The 19,361-nt window shown below is 36.7% G+C and overlaps 1 protein-coding gene across 2 annotated transcripts; it reads left to right on the top strand.

Annotated features, from left to right (window-relative positions):
- Nucleotides 1–1,114: 1,114 nt before the first annotated feature.
- On the top strand, nt 1,115–15,674 carry LOC120631612 (4-coumarate--CoA ligase 1). Of its 2 annotated transcripts, none has more exons than XM_039901262.1 (9): nt 1,115–1,250; nt 3,786–4,009; nt 4,603–4,813; nt 6,171–6,533; nt 7,612–7,797; nt 9,363–9,484; nt 13,269–13,430; nt 14,619–14,789; nt 15,384–15,674. In XM_039901262.1, the coding sequence occupies exons 2-9, from the start codon at nt 3,803–3,805 to the stop codon at nt 15,672–15,674; spliced, it is 1,713 nt and encodes a 570-aa protein (XP_039757196.1). In that variant the 5' UTR covers nt 1,115–1,250; nt 3,786–3,802. The 2 variants fall into 2 exon arrangements, with proteins under 2 accessions (XP_039757196.1, XP_039757195.1); XM_039901261.1 differs by having other exon boundaries at nt 1,115–1,281.
- Nucleotides 15,675–19,361: the final 3,687 nt, after the last annotated feature.

Here is a 19,361-nt window from a genome sequence, read left to right as displayed (position 1 = left end):
CGAGTGGAACCTCATCCAATCTCTCATAGGAGCATGGGGGTTTATGCTAGAATGCTAGAATTATTGAAGATATCACTTGATAAAACTGGGTTAAACCAAGTAACAATTGTTGTATAGGAATGGATATTCTTTTACCAATTTTAGTAGGGCTTAAGTATTTTACTATTCGTTTTTCTCACTGTGATTACGAACTACATTCTTAGAAAACTTAAAGACTAGTCGTAACTAATCTTAAATAAAAAGAATAAACCACATTTTTTTGATAAACCGGATGAAATTAAAAGTAAACTTACTTATTTAAATACAAAAATATGGTGTTTTAGGTTTGAGTTAAGCAAAATCTTATATCTCACCAGGGAGAGACGTGAAGTAGAGATACCTCATGCCTACGGCCCAAGAGTTTTCTCTTTTATAAGAATGGTTTAGTCCACCAAACTGTCCAAATGCAGTTTGGTAAACTTCACACGTCTTTGAGAACTTTCAAGCTAGATAAATAAATAAATAAATAAATATACTAAGACAATACACACATTGCCACAACACCCCAAAGTAAGCGTAGCTTGTGTTATCGGCACTAAGATGACGGATGAATATTTTTATGAATAATATACATAAATATTTAGAATATACATATAAACACCCAGACACTGAAAAACATTCATGCTCATCACACAAACATTTTCCAGTTGTGGGAATCGAACCCACGGCCTTGTACTCAGAAAGCAGGGTCGCTGCAAACTGCGCCAATCTACCGTCAAATGGTTTCCTTCCAATGTTTTCCTTTACACTTAAACTCCAATTTGATTATTTGGAACGCACATAACTCCAATAAGTTAAAAGCGTTGCCGGGAATCGAACTCGGAGCCGCTGAAAAGGAGGTCCTAACCACTAGGTTGTCGCGGCTTATTTGTATTAAAGCCAAAAAGGTTTATATATATAAGATACAAAATTAAAATCCCTTAAACTGCCAGGTATCCAAAATATATGATATCAAAGTTGCACTAAGTAATCCTGACTCCGTACAAAAATATTCCCCTTGAAGGGAAAATCGGTCGTGAGGCGGACAACACTCGACAAACTTCAATAACACACGTACTCGTACGTGCAGTAATTGTGACTATGTTTACAGTTTTCCCGAGGACTTGTCTGTGCCGCTGTGTTTACTTTCTCTCATCGTTAAGCGTTTAGTATCATTTAAACTATCGTTAAGTGATCATATCCTATCATCTGGACTCTTATATGCTAATACGGTTGGTAGAACAGCTAGCACGTATATTTTTTGTAAGTACATAGTTCTTTTGTTATTGTCTTACGCCGGTAAACCGGTAGGTACAAGCCTGCGTTGTTATTAAACGCCGCTTGATATATCTATTGTACGTTTAATAATATGATACAGATAATATGCCTATAAAATTTTCAGAGGAAAAATATAGACCGATAATATTGTTGTGTGTATGTTCTTTTTATAAAATACATTACTTACTATATACTTTAAAAAAATAGATGAACCGAAAATCTTTTCTTTTTTTTACTATATTCACCACCATATTTGACTTTCACTTTGGACCCACAACGCTGCTCAAATTTGGGTTGGTGAGCTTTGACTACTATTGTCCTAAGCTAGTGATAGTAACCGGGACAAAGGTTTAATGTGCTTAAGATTGATAGTGCCAATAACCTTACACCAAGGTTTGTACTGATAATTGTTTCAACAGAAAAAAAAACCCAATATCTAACATGTTTGGGCCGACCCGGGACTCGAACCAAGGATCTCATAATCCTCAGCTAAACATTCTTACTAATTAATTTAGACAGTCAGTTGACGCAGTGGGCAGCGATCCTGCTTTCTGTGTCCAAGGCCGTGGGTTCGATTTCCACAACTAGAAAAATGTTTGTGTGATGATAATGAATGTTTTTCAGTGACTGAGTGTATCTGTATATTATAAGTATTTTTGTATATCTATAAATATAAAAATCTTATGTTGGTACGCTTCAAAAACTCAAAAAGTTCTCCACCGACCGGGCTGAAATTTTAATATGATATATAATACGCATCAATGATTGTTTTTGTCTATTTTTCTCAACCATTCAATCACAATGTGCCACAGCGAAGCGTGGCAGGGTACAGCTAGTTATTCATAAAAATATTCATCACTCATCTTAGTACCCATAACAGAAGCTACACTTACTTTGGGGCTAGATGTGTGTATTGTCAGAGTATATTTATTCATATTAATTTAATAATAGCAACAGTGCGCAAATGTATAAAGGTCTTTGTTATCATTTTAGTACAAAATGCGTGTGTAGGTACGGTTGACGATTGTTGAGGGAAACGCCATATTGACCTTGGCGAAAACGCATCCCAGTAATCGGATCGGTGCAATGCGAATTCGCAACTACAACATTTAGCAGATGGCTAACTTGGTGGTTATTGAAAAACTATAGCCTATAATCAGAGCAACACATCGCATGGCATGAAAGGACTTCCTACAAAGTGCCGCCCTGTGTCCCTGAGGAAATTCAAATTCTAAATTTTGTAGTAGGCCCAGTTTATAAGCACCTTTGAAACGTCAAATCAGTCTGTTCGTAGTGACTCTGCCACTGGTTCGGAAGGTAGATTCCTTCGAGAAGAGACGGCAAGAAACTCAGCAGATTGCTCTGTTACAATTTTTTAAATATATGCCACATTGTCGATATTTTCTTTAATTCCCAATTCCGAATTGTTTATTTTTATGATAACCTGACCGAGTTGAAATCCCTGTACGCATCTCTAACTTTTCCAAGTAACGTGCGTTTTAAGCAAGTACATATTACTTGCTTAAATGAACGTAAAGGAAAACATCGCAAGGTAACCTGTATGCCTGAAAGTTACCTATAACGTTCTGAAAAGAATGTGAAATCCACCAATCCGCAATTGGCCAGCGTGGTGGACTACGGTATAAACTTGTTATTGTGAGAGGAGACCCGTGCCCTGTAAAAGGGGCTGGCAATGGGTTGATGACGATGATACCTTAGTTCACAATAAGTCTGTCTGCATGGAATCAGACATGTGCCTCATATGAGTTAACCGCGTGTTTGTGATAGGTAGTGCGGGTGCCGACCGTGCTCTATCTACTTAACTTGTATATTTATACAAATAAATATACAAGTTCTATCTACTTAACTTGTATATTTATACAAATAAATATACAAGTTATGTAGATAGAGCACCGCCAGCCGCCTGGCTTACAATGATAAAAAATTAAGGAGCTGGTCTGGTCTGGCTGGTTTCTAATAACCGGGTAAATACCGCTGCCCCACCACGTTGCTTGCACTCGTAAGTCGTACTAGGTGTTTTTCAATACAATTTTTTTTTAATTTATCTGTATATGAATTTCCTTTATTATCTACCAATAATGTTAGTAGACAATAGTTCACCGTTCTAAAACGAATAAAACAGTAGTAGAAGTTAGGTACGCTGTAATCTAGAAATATGATTGGAAACGATTTTTATGGTAGAATATAATGCCAACACTGTTTCGCAACTTTAGCTACTCGCAGCTATTGCAATCTATTTTTTATTATATAACTATAATGCGGCAAATGCAACTTCACAGGTGGCCTGTGAAGTAGCATATGCCGCTTCGGGTTGTTTGATAAAAGAAAGATAAAAGGAGCGATTAAATTGATTTGGAAAAGTTGGTATGATAAGAATAAGCAAAACACCTTTATCATAAGATAAACTTTATCTTTAGTGACATTGATCTACCGAAACTATTACAAGTTCTTATTATTGTCTCCCACAGCACGACAAGTAAAGAAAATGTTTTCAAAGATTTTGAGGACATCGAATAAATCCTTAAGAGTCTTGCAGGATGGCTCTGCATGTATTGTTAGTGTAAGGAATCAAAGTCTTTGGACACAGGATGGAATCATTAAATCTCCATACAAACCTATTGAGATTCCAAATAACACGTTGTACCACTATGTGTGGCATAATTTGGACAAATGGCCCGAAAGAACTATGGCGGTAAGTAACATACTTTAATATTGTCGAAGTTTATCCCTTTATTAGTGTGTTTGAATATTAATATTTTTTAATTAATATCTTTATTTATAAGACAACAAAGATTAATTAGTTAAATTACATTTAAAAGCATAAAAAAGGAAACTACGTTGGTATTTGCCTATTAAAAAGGATGGCATCCTTTGCATAGGTTTCCACATTCTCCATCTATCCATCCTATCTATATTCATCAGCAGAAAGCTGAACTAGAATGTTGCTGCTTCTTCGGACTCTCCGCGGTAGTGACGCTATTTTTTTTCACAAGATGGCATTCCCGCTTTAGCAAATATTGCTAAAGCACTTCAGAACCGCTACCGTAAGAAACACCCAGAACGCATTATTCAATTATAGATCGTTCTGTTAATTAGAAAAAAATATTTTAGATAAATTTCAAACGGTGAAACTAAAACTAAACGGGTGCTGTCAACGTAACAACTTACTATAGGAATACTGGGGTCATTTTTATCAATGCTAAAAAATTATGGACCCACAAGTCTCCCTTGCACTAAAAATGTGAATATTCGATTTATGAAACCTATGAGTATTTTTAATTACAGGTTTGTGCAGAAACTGGCAGAGGATACACATACGAGCAAGCGTTTAAATTATCTCACACATTTGCAGCGAATCTTCGTAAAAAGTTAAAAATACGAGATGGCGATACTGTGATGATAATGTTACCAAATGTGCCAGATTTTCCTTTGGTTGCGATGGGTATTTTAGAGGCCGGTGGAGTTATAAGTACGATAAATCCCGTTTACAAGCCACGTAAGTATTTAAAAGTTCATGTACGTTTGCATAAATATTGTTGTACATGAATATTGTACATATAGATGTTACACTAGCGTTTCCGAATTCCATTTGTCACATGAAGTAATTATAATCTGACGGCCGACTGGCGCAGTGGGCAGCGAACCTACTTTCTAAGTCGTGGCCGTGGGTTCGATTCCCACAACTGGAAAATGTTTGTGTGATGAACATGAATGTTTTTCAGTGTCTGGGTGTTTATCTGTATATTATAAGTATTTCTGTGTATTATGTTCATAACAATATTCATCAGCTGTCTTAGTACCCATAACACAAGCTACGCTTACTTTGGGGCTAGGTGGCGATGTGTGTACTGTCGTAATATATTTATATATATTTATTTATAATCTGAAATTGAGACTAATGTAACTAATCTATGTGGAATGAAAGTTTCTCTGGTTCAATTTATGTAGAAAAAATAGAAAGAATAGTATAACTAGAACACATTGTCATATATTTAGCTTATTGTGCTCGCTGAAGCACGACGGCTAAATAATGTCAATTTTCTAACTCCGGAATGGTATGTACTAAGAATTACCTATAGAAAAACCCAACATAGCCCAAGCGGAACCAGAAATTAACAAAATCATGCTTTGTCTAATTTAGGATGATAATTTTGACAGCTCGCTGTAGGAATGAGGTATTGTATAATCCTTAATGAACCTATTCTATTATTCTTTTCATATAACTTTGAATTGATAGTTTCATGGCAATGCTGTATAATCAGATTATAATTTATGATACAAAATATTAAATTATTCATTTATTTTTTGATAAAATCATTCCCATCTTTGAATTTAACATGCTACACTACTGGTAATGAGCATGTGTATCATATATCGAAAAATAGTAGTTTGTTACATATGTGAAATTTTTTTTTATAAATAATTTTTTGATGGATAGAGAAGGTATTTGCATCTTTAATATTTACATAAAATAATAATATTGTAAGATAATTTAGTTGGTTGAGGTTCGATTTATTTTATTTTAAAACCTTCGATTTCGATAGTCTGCAGTTGTTCTTTACGCGTGGCATTCACTAAGTGGGCGGTACCCGTTACTAAAGAACGAAATTATGTGTATTATATTCTACCGGAAAAGATAAAGTAAGCCGGAAGTAAAGTTTACACGCGTGCCGACCTGCCAAAAGTATCATCCTAAATTAGACAAAGCATGATCCGTAATGCAGAATCCAAATACAAACTACTTCACCAACGATACAGTTATCAGTTTTTTTGACGATTGTATACATTTTAGTACAACTTTTTTAACTTTGTTTAAAACGCTTGTTATACCTGTACAAAACATCTCATTACAGACGAGGTCCAACGACAATTACTTATGTCGGATGCCAAGGTTATAGTCACGTTACCAAGCCTTATTGAAGTTGTTAAGCAAGCTTTAAAACTAGCAAAAGTGGACATCCCCATAATAGTCGTCAAAACTAATGGAGAGCCAATCCCTGAAGGAACGATTGCGTTCAATGAACTCAGCGAGGATGTTTATGTAGATTTATCATGTTTAAAAGAAGTGAGAAGAGATAGCAAGGATATTTGCTTTTTACCGTATTCAAGTGGTACTACAGGACTGCCAAAAGGAGTAGAATTAACACATAGGAATATCGTGGTAAACTGTGAACAGTTTAATGAACCAAAAATAAGATGTCATGAGGATACTACAGGTAATAAATTATATGTACTTTTTGCAGGAAATGAGATGGGACTTATTTAAGAGATTATGTTTGTTAATTAGGTACACGATAAATATACTTTATAACTCGTTAGAAGATCCGTAACTTACACAAAGACCACTCTGTTTTTAGCCTGTACGATGCGTACTTCATAGATATACCATTATGACTCTTTGTTTTGTAGTTATCGTTATATATTTGATAAAACGAATTAGAAATCATAATAAACGAACAGATGATGATGGGGAAAGATAAAATTGAAATAAAAAAAAATATATAGCAATTTTTTTATAGCAAAGTAAATAACAAATTAGTCACCACAATTGATTGGCGTAGCGGTCAGTAGCCCTGTTCTCTGACTCCGAGGCTGTGGATCCGATTCCCAAAACTGGAAAATGTTTGTGTGATGAACATGAATGTTTTTCAGTGTCTGGGTGTTTATATTTTATTATAAATATTTATGTATATTATTCATTAAAAAAACATAAGTTAACCCATGGCACAAGATACGCTTAGTTTGGGGCTAGATGGTGTTATGTGCATTGTCCTTACATAGTTATTTTTTAATATTTACTCGAACTTATATTTTTAAAAATGATATAAAATTAAGGAACCCGGGTAAGGGTTCAGAATTTCTATAATGAAGATGGTGCCGTGGCGTGATGAGGGTTGCACTATGTACGCGTGTGCGTGTGGTGGTATATGGCGGTACCTTCAACAAATGTATGCTTCCAACAATACCAAAGTAGAACAGATTTAAGAAAAAAATTAATTATATTTTTGTAAATATAAATATTAGTTTGTAATTATTATTTTGGTCAAATTTTTATTCACAGAGAGAACTATATTAAAATAACCAAACTAAAAATGCTGGGCAAACTACGTATGGAAATCTGCATGTTTGAGAGTTCTCCAAGTTCTCAAAGGCGTGTGAAGTCTACGAATCCGCACTCGGCCTGCCGGCGACTACCCTTCTTTTTCTGACAGGAAACCCTATCGTGTTTCGTTAAAGGATTGATAATAATGATAATGTATTGACTGATGGACGAATGAACGAATTTCTTTAAAGATACACATCAAGACGTCGTGCTGGCAGTACTTCCCTTCTTCCACATCTATGCAGCCACAGCGATCATGTTTCATAAGATGAGCCAGGGCATTAAGCTGGTGACGCTGGCGAAGTTCCAGCCCGAGGTATTTCTTCACACGCTGGAGAATCATAAGGTTAACTGGTTGTTCGTTGCGCCACCATTGGGTAAATACCATTTGCAGTTCGACCGACTTTCTTCAGTAAGATGATCTTTTATACAATTGACCTCTTGACTGCATTGGCAAGTTTCTTAAGATGATAGTAGGATAGCGCTTAGTGAGAGCCCTTTTTTTCTATGGTAATAATTGAGAGGGACCAAGGAGGTGGGCCGTCTAAGTTATTGGAATATGTAAGCTCCTTGAACATGGAACATACCGCCCTGTATTTATGTGTCTAAGTTACCAGGTATGCTCGACACTGTTAATCACATACCTTATATCTTTAAACGAGCAATTCTTGTACATATCTAATCTTATATCTTTAAACGAGCAATTCTTGTAAATATGTATATAATTGGAATCTTGGAATCGGCTCCAACGATTTTCATGAAATTTAGTATTCAGGGGGTTTCGGAGGCGATAAATCGATCTAGCTAGGATTCATTTTTAGAAAATGTCAATTTATTTGTGTTTTCCGGTAATAACCGTTTTGGTGCAGACGAAGTTGCACGGGTCAGCTAGTATTCTTTATGATCTACACAAGATCTTATTTGTATGTGGCATCAGTGAATTTAATTTTTCATTTCTAAATTGATCTGTATTTCAAAAACGTAATTTTAATTTTGCTATTGTATTTGTCTATAAAGGTTGACAAGTTAATGGTTTGATATATTCTTATTGTGTACAGGTCAATATCAATAACAGTTCTAATTTTTTTTTTGAAAACATTTGCATGCCTTTCGTGGGCAAGACTCTGTACACTTGCAATCTGTCTAATAACAATTTTTATTATCTTTAGATTTACTTCATTACAGTGGTATTTTTCTAAATTTCTTATTAAAAAGAATAAACAATAAATTTCGATGGAAAAAGATAAAAGACTGAGTCAAAGTGCCAAAGATGGCACTTTTGATGCGTACATTACTTGAGAAATGTTTGCACGGTAGAGAGATGATGGCGGTAACCATATTCCTAAACCTAAAACTAAAGTTATGAGGGTTCCAAACGCGTCCTGGTCTAAGAAGAAGCCCACAAAAATCTTAGCCGGGTGTTTATTTTTGTTATCACCATCCATCATTGTTATTTTAAATAATTAGAAGAGCAACCTGGTTAGAGCAGTAATTCACCTAAGCTTTTTATTGATTACGTAGTAATTTATACTATAATAGGACTATTCTTTAAGCAGAACAGAGTCAAGACAAGTTCCAATAAAGGAACCAATGGGTACCTTTTAGCATATTGGATAGAAGCAGGCGTTACTTTGCGGAAATCCATGATATATTATAGAAATTAAGCTTTCAGTTGTGTCTTAACAATTATTCATTGTAAAGTCAACATCTCCTGAGGAGGCTCCGGTTTCGGAGCGAAACGTGCGTAGATGGTATATTGCCGAAGATCTGTTTGGAGAAATTATAAATTACACCACACAGATTCTCCTGCTTTTCGCGGAGTATAGCAAATTAAGCTTAATTTTGATACCTTTTAGCATGCAATCGAAACATGCCATCAGGTCCGATTTCACCAATTCCGATTCAGCCAAGCGCTCGTATAATAAAGATGTTTTTTTTTCAGTATTGCTCATGACAAACCATCCCCTGGCCTCTTCTAACACGTATCGGTATATCGATAACGTCATTAATGGCGCTGCAGGAATGGCTGCAAGTGATGTTGAAAGATTCCTTAGTAAAGTACAGGTAAATGGTAACAATTTTGTTATCATCATCATCATTACACATCAACCCATTACCGACCCATACCAGAGCATATATCAGAGCGGGTATCCTTCCACAATGAGAAGGGGTTAAGGCCGTAGTCCACCTCGCTAGCCCAGTGCGGATTGGTGGGCTCCACACACCTTTCAGAACATTATGTAGAACTCTCAGGCACGCAGGTTTCCTCACGATGTTTACCTATATCGTTGAAGCAAGTGATATTTTAATTACTTAAAACGCACATAACTGAGAAAAGTTAGAGGTGCGTGCTGGGATTCGAACTCGGCCCCCCGAAAGTGAAGTCGAGCTCCTTCCCAATGCGCCATCACCGTTTCAATTTTGTAATTGCTTTCCTAATATAAAACTTAATCACAAGTTACGATTATGCTACGGCCTGTGATCTCACCTTATGGTTACTTACGCTTCGATGCGCGCTTACCCTGGAAGGGGTATGGAAATTATAAATTCATTTTTCGGAACTGGTTGGATTCTATGCGGCAATTTTACTAGGCTTTTTGTCAGGCAGGAAGAGATGTAGCGATAAGGCCGCCAAATTGTACCTATCTAACTTGCACTATGTATTCTTTTTTTCTGTTATATTTTTTATTTCCCTGGTGCACAACAAAAGTGTATTCATTCGCTCATTCACGACGGCATGCACAAGCGCTAAACAAAATAAAAATAAATTTGAGCAATTTAGGAATTAAATATAATCTGTTAAGTACTAGGAGAGCTGCTTGTGACAGAGCTCGTTCTGGGAAGTACTACTCGTACACCATGCTTATTTCTGCCTTTATTCAGTCTAGCTGTATTCCGTTCTAGAGTTAGTGGAATTACAGACTCGTGAGACTTAACACCAGTAGCAGAGCTAGCACGGGCGGGAGATAAAAATTATATCCCCCGATTATATCCCCTCACAAGGGATATAATTAACGTGCCCACTTGCTAATTCACTGGAATATGGAATAGGAGAAGTCTACCTCCGTTTATTAATACACATATATTATTTGCACTTATGCGCCATCGCTCTCAGAGTTGATAAAGCTATGGGCGAAGATAAATTTATATCCTTTCCCCTGGGATATAAATGTCTCCTGGCCATGCTAGCCATGCAGGGCTGGCACAGACAGGAGACAAAAATTAAATCCCCGGAGAGGGGATATAATTAACGTGTCCTCCGTCGTCTGCTAAAGCACGGGAACATGGAATAGGAGACGTTTACCCACGTTTATTATTACACTTGTGATTTGGATATTATTTCCATCTGTGTGCCAATGCTCTGACAGTTGATAAAGCTGTGGGAGACAATAAATTTTTATCCTTTCCCCAGGGAAATGATTGTCTCCCGCGCATGCTAGCCGTGCTGTGTCTGAGAATGATAGATATATGGCTGCACTTTGAAAAACATGTTTCTTGCATGCTCTACTAGTTGTGTATATTGTATGTAGTGACGGCCGATTGGCGCAGTTTGCAGCGACCCTGCTTTCTGAGCCCAAGGCCGTGGGTTCGATTCCCACTACTGGGAAATGTTTGAGTGATGAGCATGAATGTTTTTCAGTGGCTGGGTGTTTTATGTATTTTCTAAGTATTTATGTATATCCCTATCCCTACTTCCCTACTAATATTATAAATGTGAATGAAAGTTTGTTTGTTACTCTTTCACGCGAAAACTACTGAACCGATCTTCATGAAACTTTTTATACATATTCTTGGAGGTATTAGAACTAATATAGTATACTTTTCATAAAAAAAAAATGTTTGTGAAAAAATCTCAAAATGTCATATTTGACTATTGGTGTAGACTATGTAGCAGTACGCTGCCTCCCAAAATTACGCGGGCAAGCCGCAGGGCACATCTAGTAATTCATAAAAATATTCATCAGGCATCTTAGTACCTATAACACAAGCTACGCTTACTTTGGGGCTAGATGGCGATGTGTGTATTGTCGTAGTATATTTATTTATTTATTTATATAGGCTTTGTTCCTCTATATTGGCAAGGGTTTTCAACTTACCATCAGGTGGGCCAACGGTTTGGTTCAGTAATTATTACTGTAAAAAAAGTGGATATACATCAAGCGAGTTGGAGGGAGACGCAGGATGTCGCTTCTGTGCCAACAGCATTGGAGCGCGGAGTGAGAAAGTCTTTACAAATGACCTGTGCACAGCAGTGGACGTATATCATTTATGTTAAATAAATAAATATATAATACGACATTACACACATCGCCATCTAGCCCCAAAGTAAGCGTAGCTTGTGTTATGAGTACCAAGATAACTGATGAATATTCTTATGAATAATACACATAAATACTCATGATAAACAGATAAACATAAAGACACTTAAAAAAATTCATGTTCATCACACAAACATTCTCCAACTGTGGGAATCGAACCTACGGCCTCAGAAAGCAGGGTCGCTGCCCACTGCGCCAGTCAAGATGCGCCCAAAAAAAAGAAGATAATGTTAATGATAAAAATTGTAGACCTTTTTTTAGTGCTCCAGAAAAGTAGCGATGGTGGTGGTTAAATTTCTGGTCATTTTACGTACATTTCTGGTTATTTAATCTTTAAATTAATTTGTACCACAACATCACGTAGAAGATATAATGTTTTAAAACACACCAGTTCCATACAAACGTACAATGTCAACTTATTGGCTAGCTGTTCATGTTATTATACCTATTTAAAAATGCGTCACTATTTTGCATAACAATCGCGTTTAAATTGCTTCATTTACCCATATATGTTGTATTATTATACAACATATATTATCTTTGTATATTTTCCAACTTTCTTTTATCAAATCAAATTCGAAGCAGAGTTTAATCTTACTTATATTATAAATTCGAAAGTTTTTGTGGATGGATGGATGTTTTTTACTCTTTCACGCAAAAACGACTGAATTTTGGAATGGAGATAGATTATACCCTGGATTCACAGGCTGCTTTTTATCCCGGGAAAATATACGGATTCCGCAGGATTCATGAAAAATAAAAACCGCGTACGAAGCCGCGGGCATTAGCTGGTTATATTTATATACAAATGCACTGTCTCCCACTGTAGTGAAAAATGGTACTTAGTTACTTACACATAAGATTTTTTTTTACACCTAAACCTCAAGCCATGAGGATTCCAATGATACTCTGGTCTTATAATAACTTATAAGCCCACCGCAAACTTGGCTTGGCATAAAACTAATTAGCTATCCCGCTAGAACAGTTCATATCCATTTCCTAGTAAACACTTTGTGACAGAGCTCATCCGGGAAGTACTAGCCCATTTCTGCCGCTGTCGCTGTGTTGCGATCTGGAGGACGTATTTCTCGCGTGCCCTGCTACATGTTGTTATGTTTATAGGCAATGGGTATTTAATTAAGATTAGCGGCCAAAAAAAAACATTGAGTAACTATAAGTCAAAGTCAAAATCAAAGTCAAAGTCAAAGTCAAATATATCTTTATTTAAGTAGGCCCATAGATGGCACTTTTGATGCGTACATTACATGCGAATTGCACGGTAGTGAGATTATGGCGATAACTTAAATATATTCGTAATTTTAAAACTAAAACTATGAGGGTTCCAAACACGTCTTGATCTAAGAAGAAACCCACAACAAACTTAGCCGGGTGTTTTTTTTTGGTTATCACCATCTCACATTGTTATTTAAAATTATTAGAAGAGCAACCTGGTTAGAGAAATTAATTAACATTGGAGCTTTTTTATCGATTACGTAGTCCTTTACACTATAATAGGATTTTTATTACAGCGCCAGATCCGGTACAATCAAGGATACGGTCTCACAGAGACTTCTCCAGTAATAGCTTTGGGTCACAAAGATATTGAAGATTACGGCGTCGTTGGTAACGCGGTACCTAATACTGAAATGATGGTTGTTGATGCGGAACTCAGAAGCTTAGGGCCTAATCAGGTAAGTGTAAATTATAATCATTTTTTTTTTTTTTTTTTTATTATTGTTTTTACCTACAGTTAGAGGAATTATCAATTTTATGCATGTAAATATATGCATATAAAAAATTTCGGAACCGGCAGTATTTGAACCTTTGAAAAAGTAGATCGAAACTAAAATGTTTCCTACTAGATGTCGCTACAGTCGCTATAAGATTGATGTAAAAAGGCATTTACTAATTACGGCATCGACGGCAGGAGAGCCGTAGTTTTATTGGTTAAAGCGGTCAAGCCGCGATTGCCAGAGAGACGCAGGTTCAAATCCTATTATATTATATGAATTTTAAATTCAAATCATCATTTTCTATCGCTTTAATAAAGGCATAGTTGTAAAGGGCTCTGAGGGTCTGCAATCTGCTCCATCACATGCAGCAACTTTTAGATGGTTTGCTAAATTTAAGGGCTAAAATTAAACTCAAAGATAACTAAAATCACAGAGTTAAGAACATACAGAAACCGTTTACACGACTAATATTAAAGCCTCAAGAACCACTCCACTTTAGTAGTGTTCCTCGAACAGGTGGTTAGTCACTTCATACCATTCAGCACATAAAAGTAATTATTTTACGCCTAATATTCTTAACTTTTACCATAAAATGGAATGAAAAAGTTTGTGAGCACATTCCGCGGGTGTGAAGTGAGACGTGGACACAATGAACTGCATGCAATAATGGCTGTGAGTGTTCTGTATGTTCCTAATTCTGAGACCAAAAGGGCACAACCTCTTTAACATCAGTAACTACAGAAAATATGAAAAAGACTAAAATGTTGGTGCGAGAACATCCACAAACCACATTTACGAACCTAGAGAAGATCCCTACATCAGTTCTGGTTCCAAAAATGTCGAAATAAGATGTTTAAGATAAAATACTGATAAGGTTTATTGAAAGCGAACTGATGTTTAGGGCCATTTTGTTCTTTTACTAAATGAGTCCGCGCCATATAGCGGTAAAGCAGCCTTTGTTATTTTCCGTTCTTTCCACTAATTCTATACTGCATACCAAAGTTTATTGGTTGCTTCTAAAAAAGGACAAACGAACAAAAAATCACATTGGTGAATTTATAATTAGTTTGGATTTATTATTGAGCGATGACTGACGAGGTATGCTATTCATTCATTTTTTTATACAAATAAAGCATTTTTTTTTAGTTGGGTGAACTATTAGTTAGAGGACCACAAGTTATGAAAGGTTATAGGAACAACCCCGAGGCCAACGCCGATGTGTTCACAGGTGACGGTTGGTTCAGAACCGGAGACTTAGCGATGGTTGACGAAAATGGAGTGCTCAAAGTTTGTGATCGATTAAAGGAACTGATTAAGGTAATTTCTTCTCTTCTACGATTTCTATGATGAGTCCCATGGTTTGATTTGACAGGTTTCGGGTTTGAATCCTGGCAGGAGCAATCTCGTAACTTTTAATTTCTGAATCTTCTCTGGTTCGCCTTTGAGGCTTCGGCAGTGGCTAGTTACCACCCTACCGGCACCCCAACACTTGGACAACATGATAGACGGAGAGCTCTTTTTATTCTGCAAGCCTGTACCCATTACCTTTACCCAATGGCGTGCATAGAGGGTATGCACAGGGTATCCAGATGATATAAAATGAAGAAAATCTCCAGTACGAGTTATAAAAAGCCTAAGTAGGCTTAAGTATTTATAACTTTTACGGGAGATTTTCTTCGTTTTATATCATCTGCATACCCTGTGCATACCTTCTATGCACGCCACGGCCTGTACCAGTAATGGATCGAATGGGTAAAAACCAAAATATCAAGTTTGTCTTCAATGTTGACGAAAACCTGTTGTACCGACCCCACATAACGTGGGCAAGTAGAAGAAGGATATAAGTATGAAATCATGACCCCTATTTCCTTAAAATATAATTTTTTATTGAATCAAATTATGTAATCACAGGTCAAAGGGTTTCAAGTACCTCCAGCAGAGTTAGAAGCTCTGCTCCGAGACCATCCAGCTGTCAGCGATGCAGCAGTCGTCGGTGTACCTCACGCAACGAAAGGGGAGTCACCTAAAGCCTTTGTCGCTCTAAAACCTGGAAAAAACGCAAGTGCCAAAGATCTCTGTGGCTTCGTAGCCGATAAAGTAGCTTCATATAAGAGGATAGACGACGTTTTGTTTATCGATAGCATACCGAGATCAGCTGCGGGGAAAATCCTGAGAAAAGATTTGAAAGCCAAGTACTGTTAAATTCTTTTAGTAATGGTTCCTAGAAATATTAACATCGTTATGATCAGCAACAACGTGACCATAAAGACATACGATCATATCACAGCTTCGAAAAGAGAGACGATAATAGAAATATGTACATTAACAGTGAAAAAAGGGATACAACCCAGTGATAGACAGACAGATGGAAAGAAAGACCTAAAGAAAGTAACTAAAAAAAAAATAATTAAAGGCAGTCTATTGACAGGCAACCCTTAAAATGAAACTACTTAAAATGCTAGATTAGAGGAGAACGTCCGCATTTTAATTATTTGAGTTATTTTTGTAAAATATGTTCAGTTAATTTATAAGGTTTTTAGTTGTATTGATATAATAATATTAACTATAGATAGTTATACATTTTCCACATATTATACATTTGTTATGTCACACAATTTTTTCCAGGTTAGTTTTTGGCCTCATGCGATATTTGACGTTTATTTATAAAACTTTTTAAAAAAAATTCATTTATAAATTTCCAAAAAAATTCCTTATTTAAGAAAGATACTTTCTCAAAATTGGATTTTATTATAGCGTCCCCGCTATATTTAATGGTGGAATGACAAAATCATCGTGAAATCTATTCTCAAGCATCGTTTAGAAAATTGTTGCATGACATTACCCTGTGTAATATACATTTAATTTTAAATAGTGGTTAAATAGAATAGAAATAAAATAAATAATAAAAATAAAAAAGCCTTTTAATCCTTGCTTACAATGCATATATAACATTGCAATACATATTATGATTTTACGTGAAAACATTAAATACAAAGAAAATAAATAAAAAATAAACAGAAAAAAAAAAATAACAAGTGGTTCTATATCGCATTTAAGAGAATTAATAATAATTATCTGGTGTTATATAACTTCTAGCAAGAACCCCTCTCATGCGAGGGTAAAGGCCTCCTCCAGAGATGACTACCGGTCTCTATCCTTGGCCAATTGCATCCGGTTCAAGAAATAATATATCCTATAAATAGGGCGAAATAAACATCATAATAAATAAGGTATAATTTTACTTTTACAATACCCTATTTGTTAAAGCTGCTGATGTTAAACCACTCAAGTACCTGTATGTTTACAATGGCAATTCGACAAAATTCAGTTAAACACTCAAGCCTCCAATTATTTGATGTTAGCGCCTGTAATGTTTTAATAGAAAAGAAGTATCACCGCTTCACCATACCGAGAAGCGAGTTTTTTTGTACAAATACAGAATAATGAAAGGTTAGTGAGAAGCGGTTATCGCGCATTGAGTAGGAGCTCGACTTCACATTCGGGGGGCTGAGTTCGCATCCCAGCACGCATCTCTAACTTTTTTAAGTTATGTGCGATTTAATTAATTAAAATATCACTTGCTTTAACGATGGAGGAAAACATCGTGAAGTAACCTGCATGCCTAAGAGTTCTCTATATTTTCTCAAAGGTGTGTGGAGTCCACCAATCCGCACTGGGCCAGCTTTGTGGACTACGGCCTTAACCGCTTCTCATTGTGGAAGGAGACCCGTGGTAAGTAGTGGGCCGGTAATCGGTTAATGTGATGATGATGGTGATGGTGAAAGAATGGTTGCGAGGGATTATTTATTTATTTATTGACATAAAGTTTACAAAAAAAAAAACTCATAGCTAGCATCAGCGATCAGATGTGTGCGAGCTATTGTCAAATGAAGAATATATCGAAAATATGGATTAGTGGAAAATACCTCGCAACGCTAATACGCCTTTGTAATACGTTATTGTTAACAAAAAGTTTAAGGGACATTCATGTTCAAGGGACTCTTAAAAAACAATAAATAAATAAATACGAGTATACTACGACAATACACACACATCGCCATCTAGCCCCAAAGTAAGCGTAGCTTGTGTTATGGGTACTCAGATGACTGATGAATATTTTCATGAATAATATACATAAATACTTATAATATACATATAAACACCTAGACCCTAAAAACATTGATGTTCATCACGCAAACATTTTCCAGTTGAAGGAATCGAACCCACGGCCTTGGACTCAGAAAGCAGGGTCGTTGCGCCAATCGGACGTCTCAATGATATAATACTAGGATACGCCTATTACTATTGCTGTTATCTTATCAAGTTATTACATACTCACCAAACAAAGTATAGGCTGCAATAGTAGTTGACATGGCATTGTGCGTAATATGATGTTTGATTTATTGCGGTAACAGCATTGCTAAAGTGGTCAGCAAGTTCATCAACGAGGTCCTATGTTCGAATCCCGCTTCATCATTATCATCATATCAACCGATAGACGTCCACTGCTGGACATAGGTCTTTTGTAGGGAGTTCCAAATGCCATGGTTTTGTGCCGCTTGAATCCAATGGCTATCTGCGACGCGCCTAATGTCGTCCGTCCAGCTCGTCGGGGGTCGACCAACGCTGCTTTTACCAGTGCGGGGCTGCCATTCCAGCACATTGGGACCCTAACGTCCATGCCCCCTCCGAACTATGTGCCCTGCTCATTGCCACTTCAGCTTCGCGACTCGTTGAGCTATGTCGGTAACTTTGGTTCTTCTACGGATCTCCACATATCCGATTTTATCACGTAGAGATACTCCGAGCATAGCTCTCTCCATCGCCCGCTGAGTGACTCTGAGCCTTCTTATGAGGCCCATAGTTAGCGACCATGTTTGAGAGCCATAGGTCATCACTAGCAACACGCACTGTTCGAAGACTTTGGTCTTCAGGCACTGAGGGATTTTTGACGAAAAGATGTCACGAATATTCCCAAACGCTGCCCATCCGAGTTGGATTCGGCGGTTAACCTCCTTCTCGAAATTGGACCTACCTAACTGTATCGTATGTCCTAGATATACGTATTCGAATCCCGCTTTAGGCCAACAATTTTTATTTGTTGGGGTTTTTCTGTTGAAAGTTCTTAGTATCCTCCCCGACATTTTTGAAGTGGTAAAGCTTTTTTCACAGAGCTGGTCCGGGAACTACTATTGCCATTCTTACTTCTGCCTCTAAGCAGCATTGTTACAATGATGTGTTCCTTTCTGAAAAGCGTGGTTGCAGGTGTAATAAGGGCTCATGTCACTTATGTTACAGTAAATTTATAAAGTGGGTAAATAATTTAACTTTTGATAACTATAAATTCATATTTGCCAGATATTTTAATAAATAGTTTTCAAGAAACAATTAAAATTACATTTGATTGACAACCAATGATCATGGCATGTATTATCGATGCACCTCAGTCCTACATGGACTCGAACGATGCAAAGATACCTCCCGCAGGGTGATTACGTATCTAGCGACAGCAATGTGACAGGCGTAAATCTTGCAATCACTGTTGTCCAACGTCACTTATTCATACAGTAAATAAACAAAAGTGACGTTTGACAGCAGTGATTGCAAGATTTACGCCTGTCGCATTGCTATCGCGAGATTCGTAATCACCCTGCCGGTGTCTTAGTCGTTTATCACTTAACACCTACGTCTCAAATTGATGGGCACAGGGCGGCATGTTACAGGACGAGCTCCTTGCATGCCCTGTGAAATGTTGCTCTGTTCATACGCGATGGTTTTCCACTTACGATAAGGTGGACCATCTGATTGGTCAGTCAGTTATTACTGTAAAAAAAACGTGAAGCTGTTTTTACCTCGGTTTTTTGTTATCTTGGGAACGGTTTAACTGAT

Source organism: Pararge aegeria, chromosome 18 (genome assembly GCF_905163445.1).
Source record: "Pararge aegeria chromosome 18, ilParAegt1.1, whole genome shotgun sequence".
NCBI lineage: Eukaryota > Metazoa > Arthropoda > Insecta > Lepidoptera > Nymphalidae > Pararge > Pararge aegeria.
This window is presented reverse-complemented; position numbering and strand designations above follow the sequence as displayed.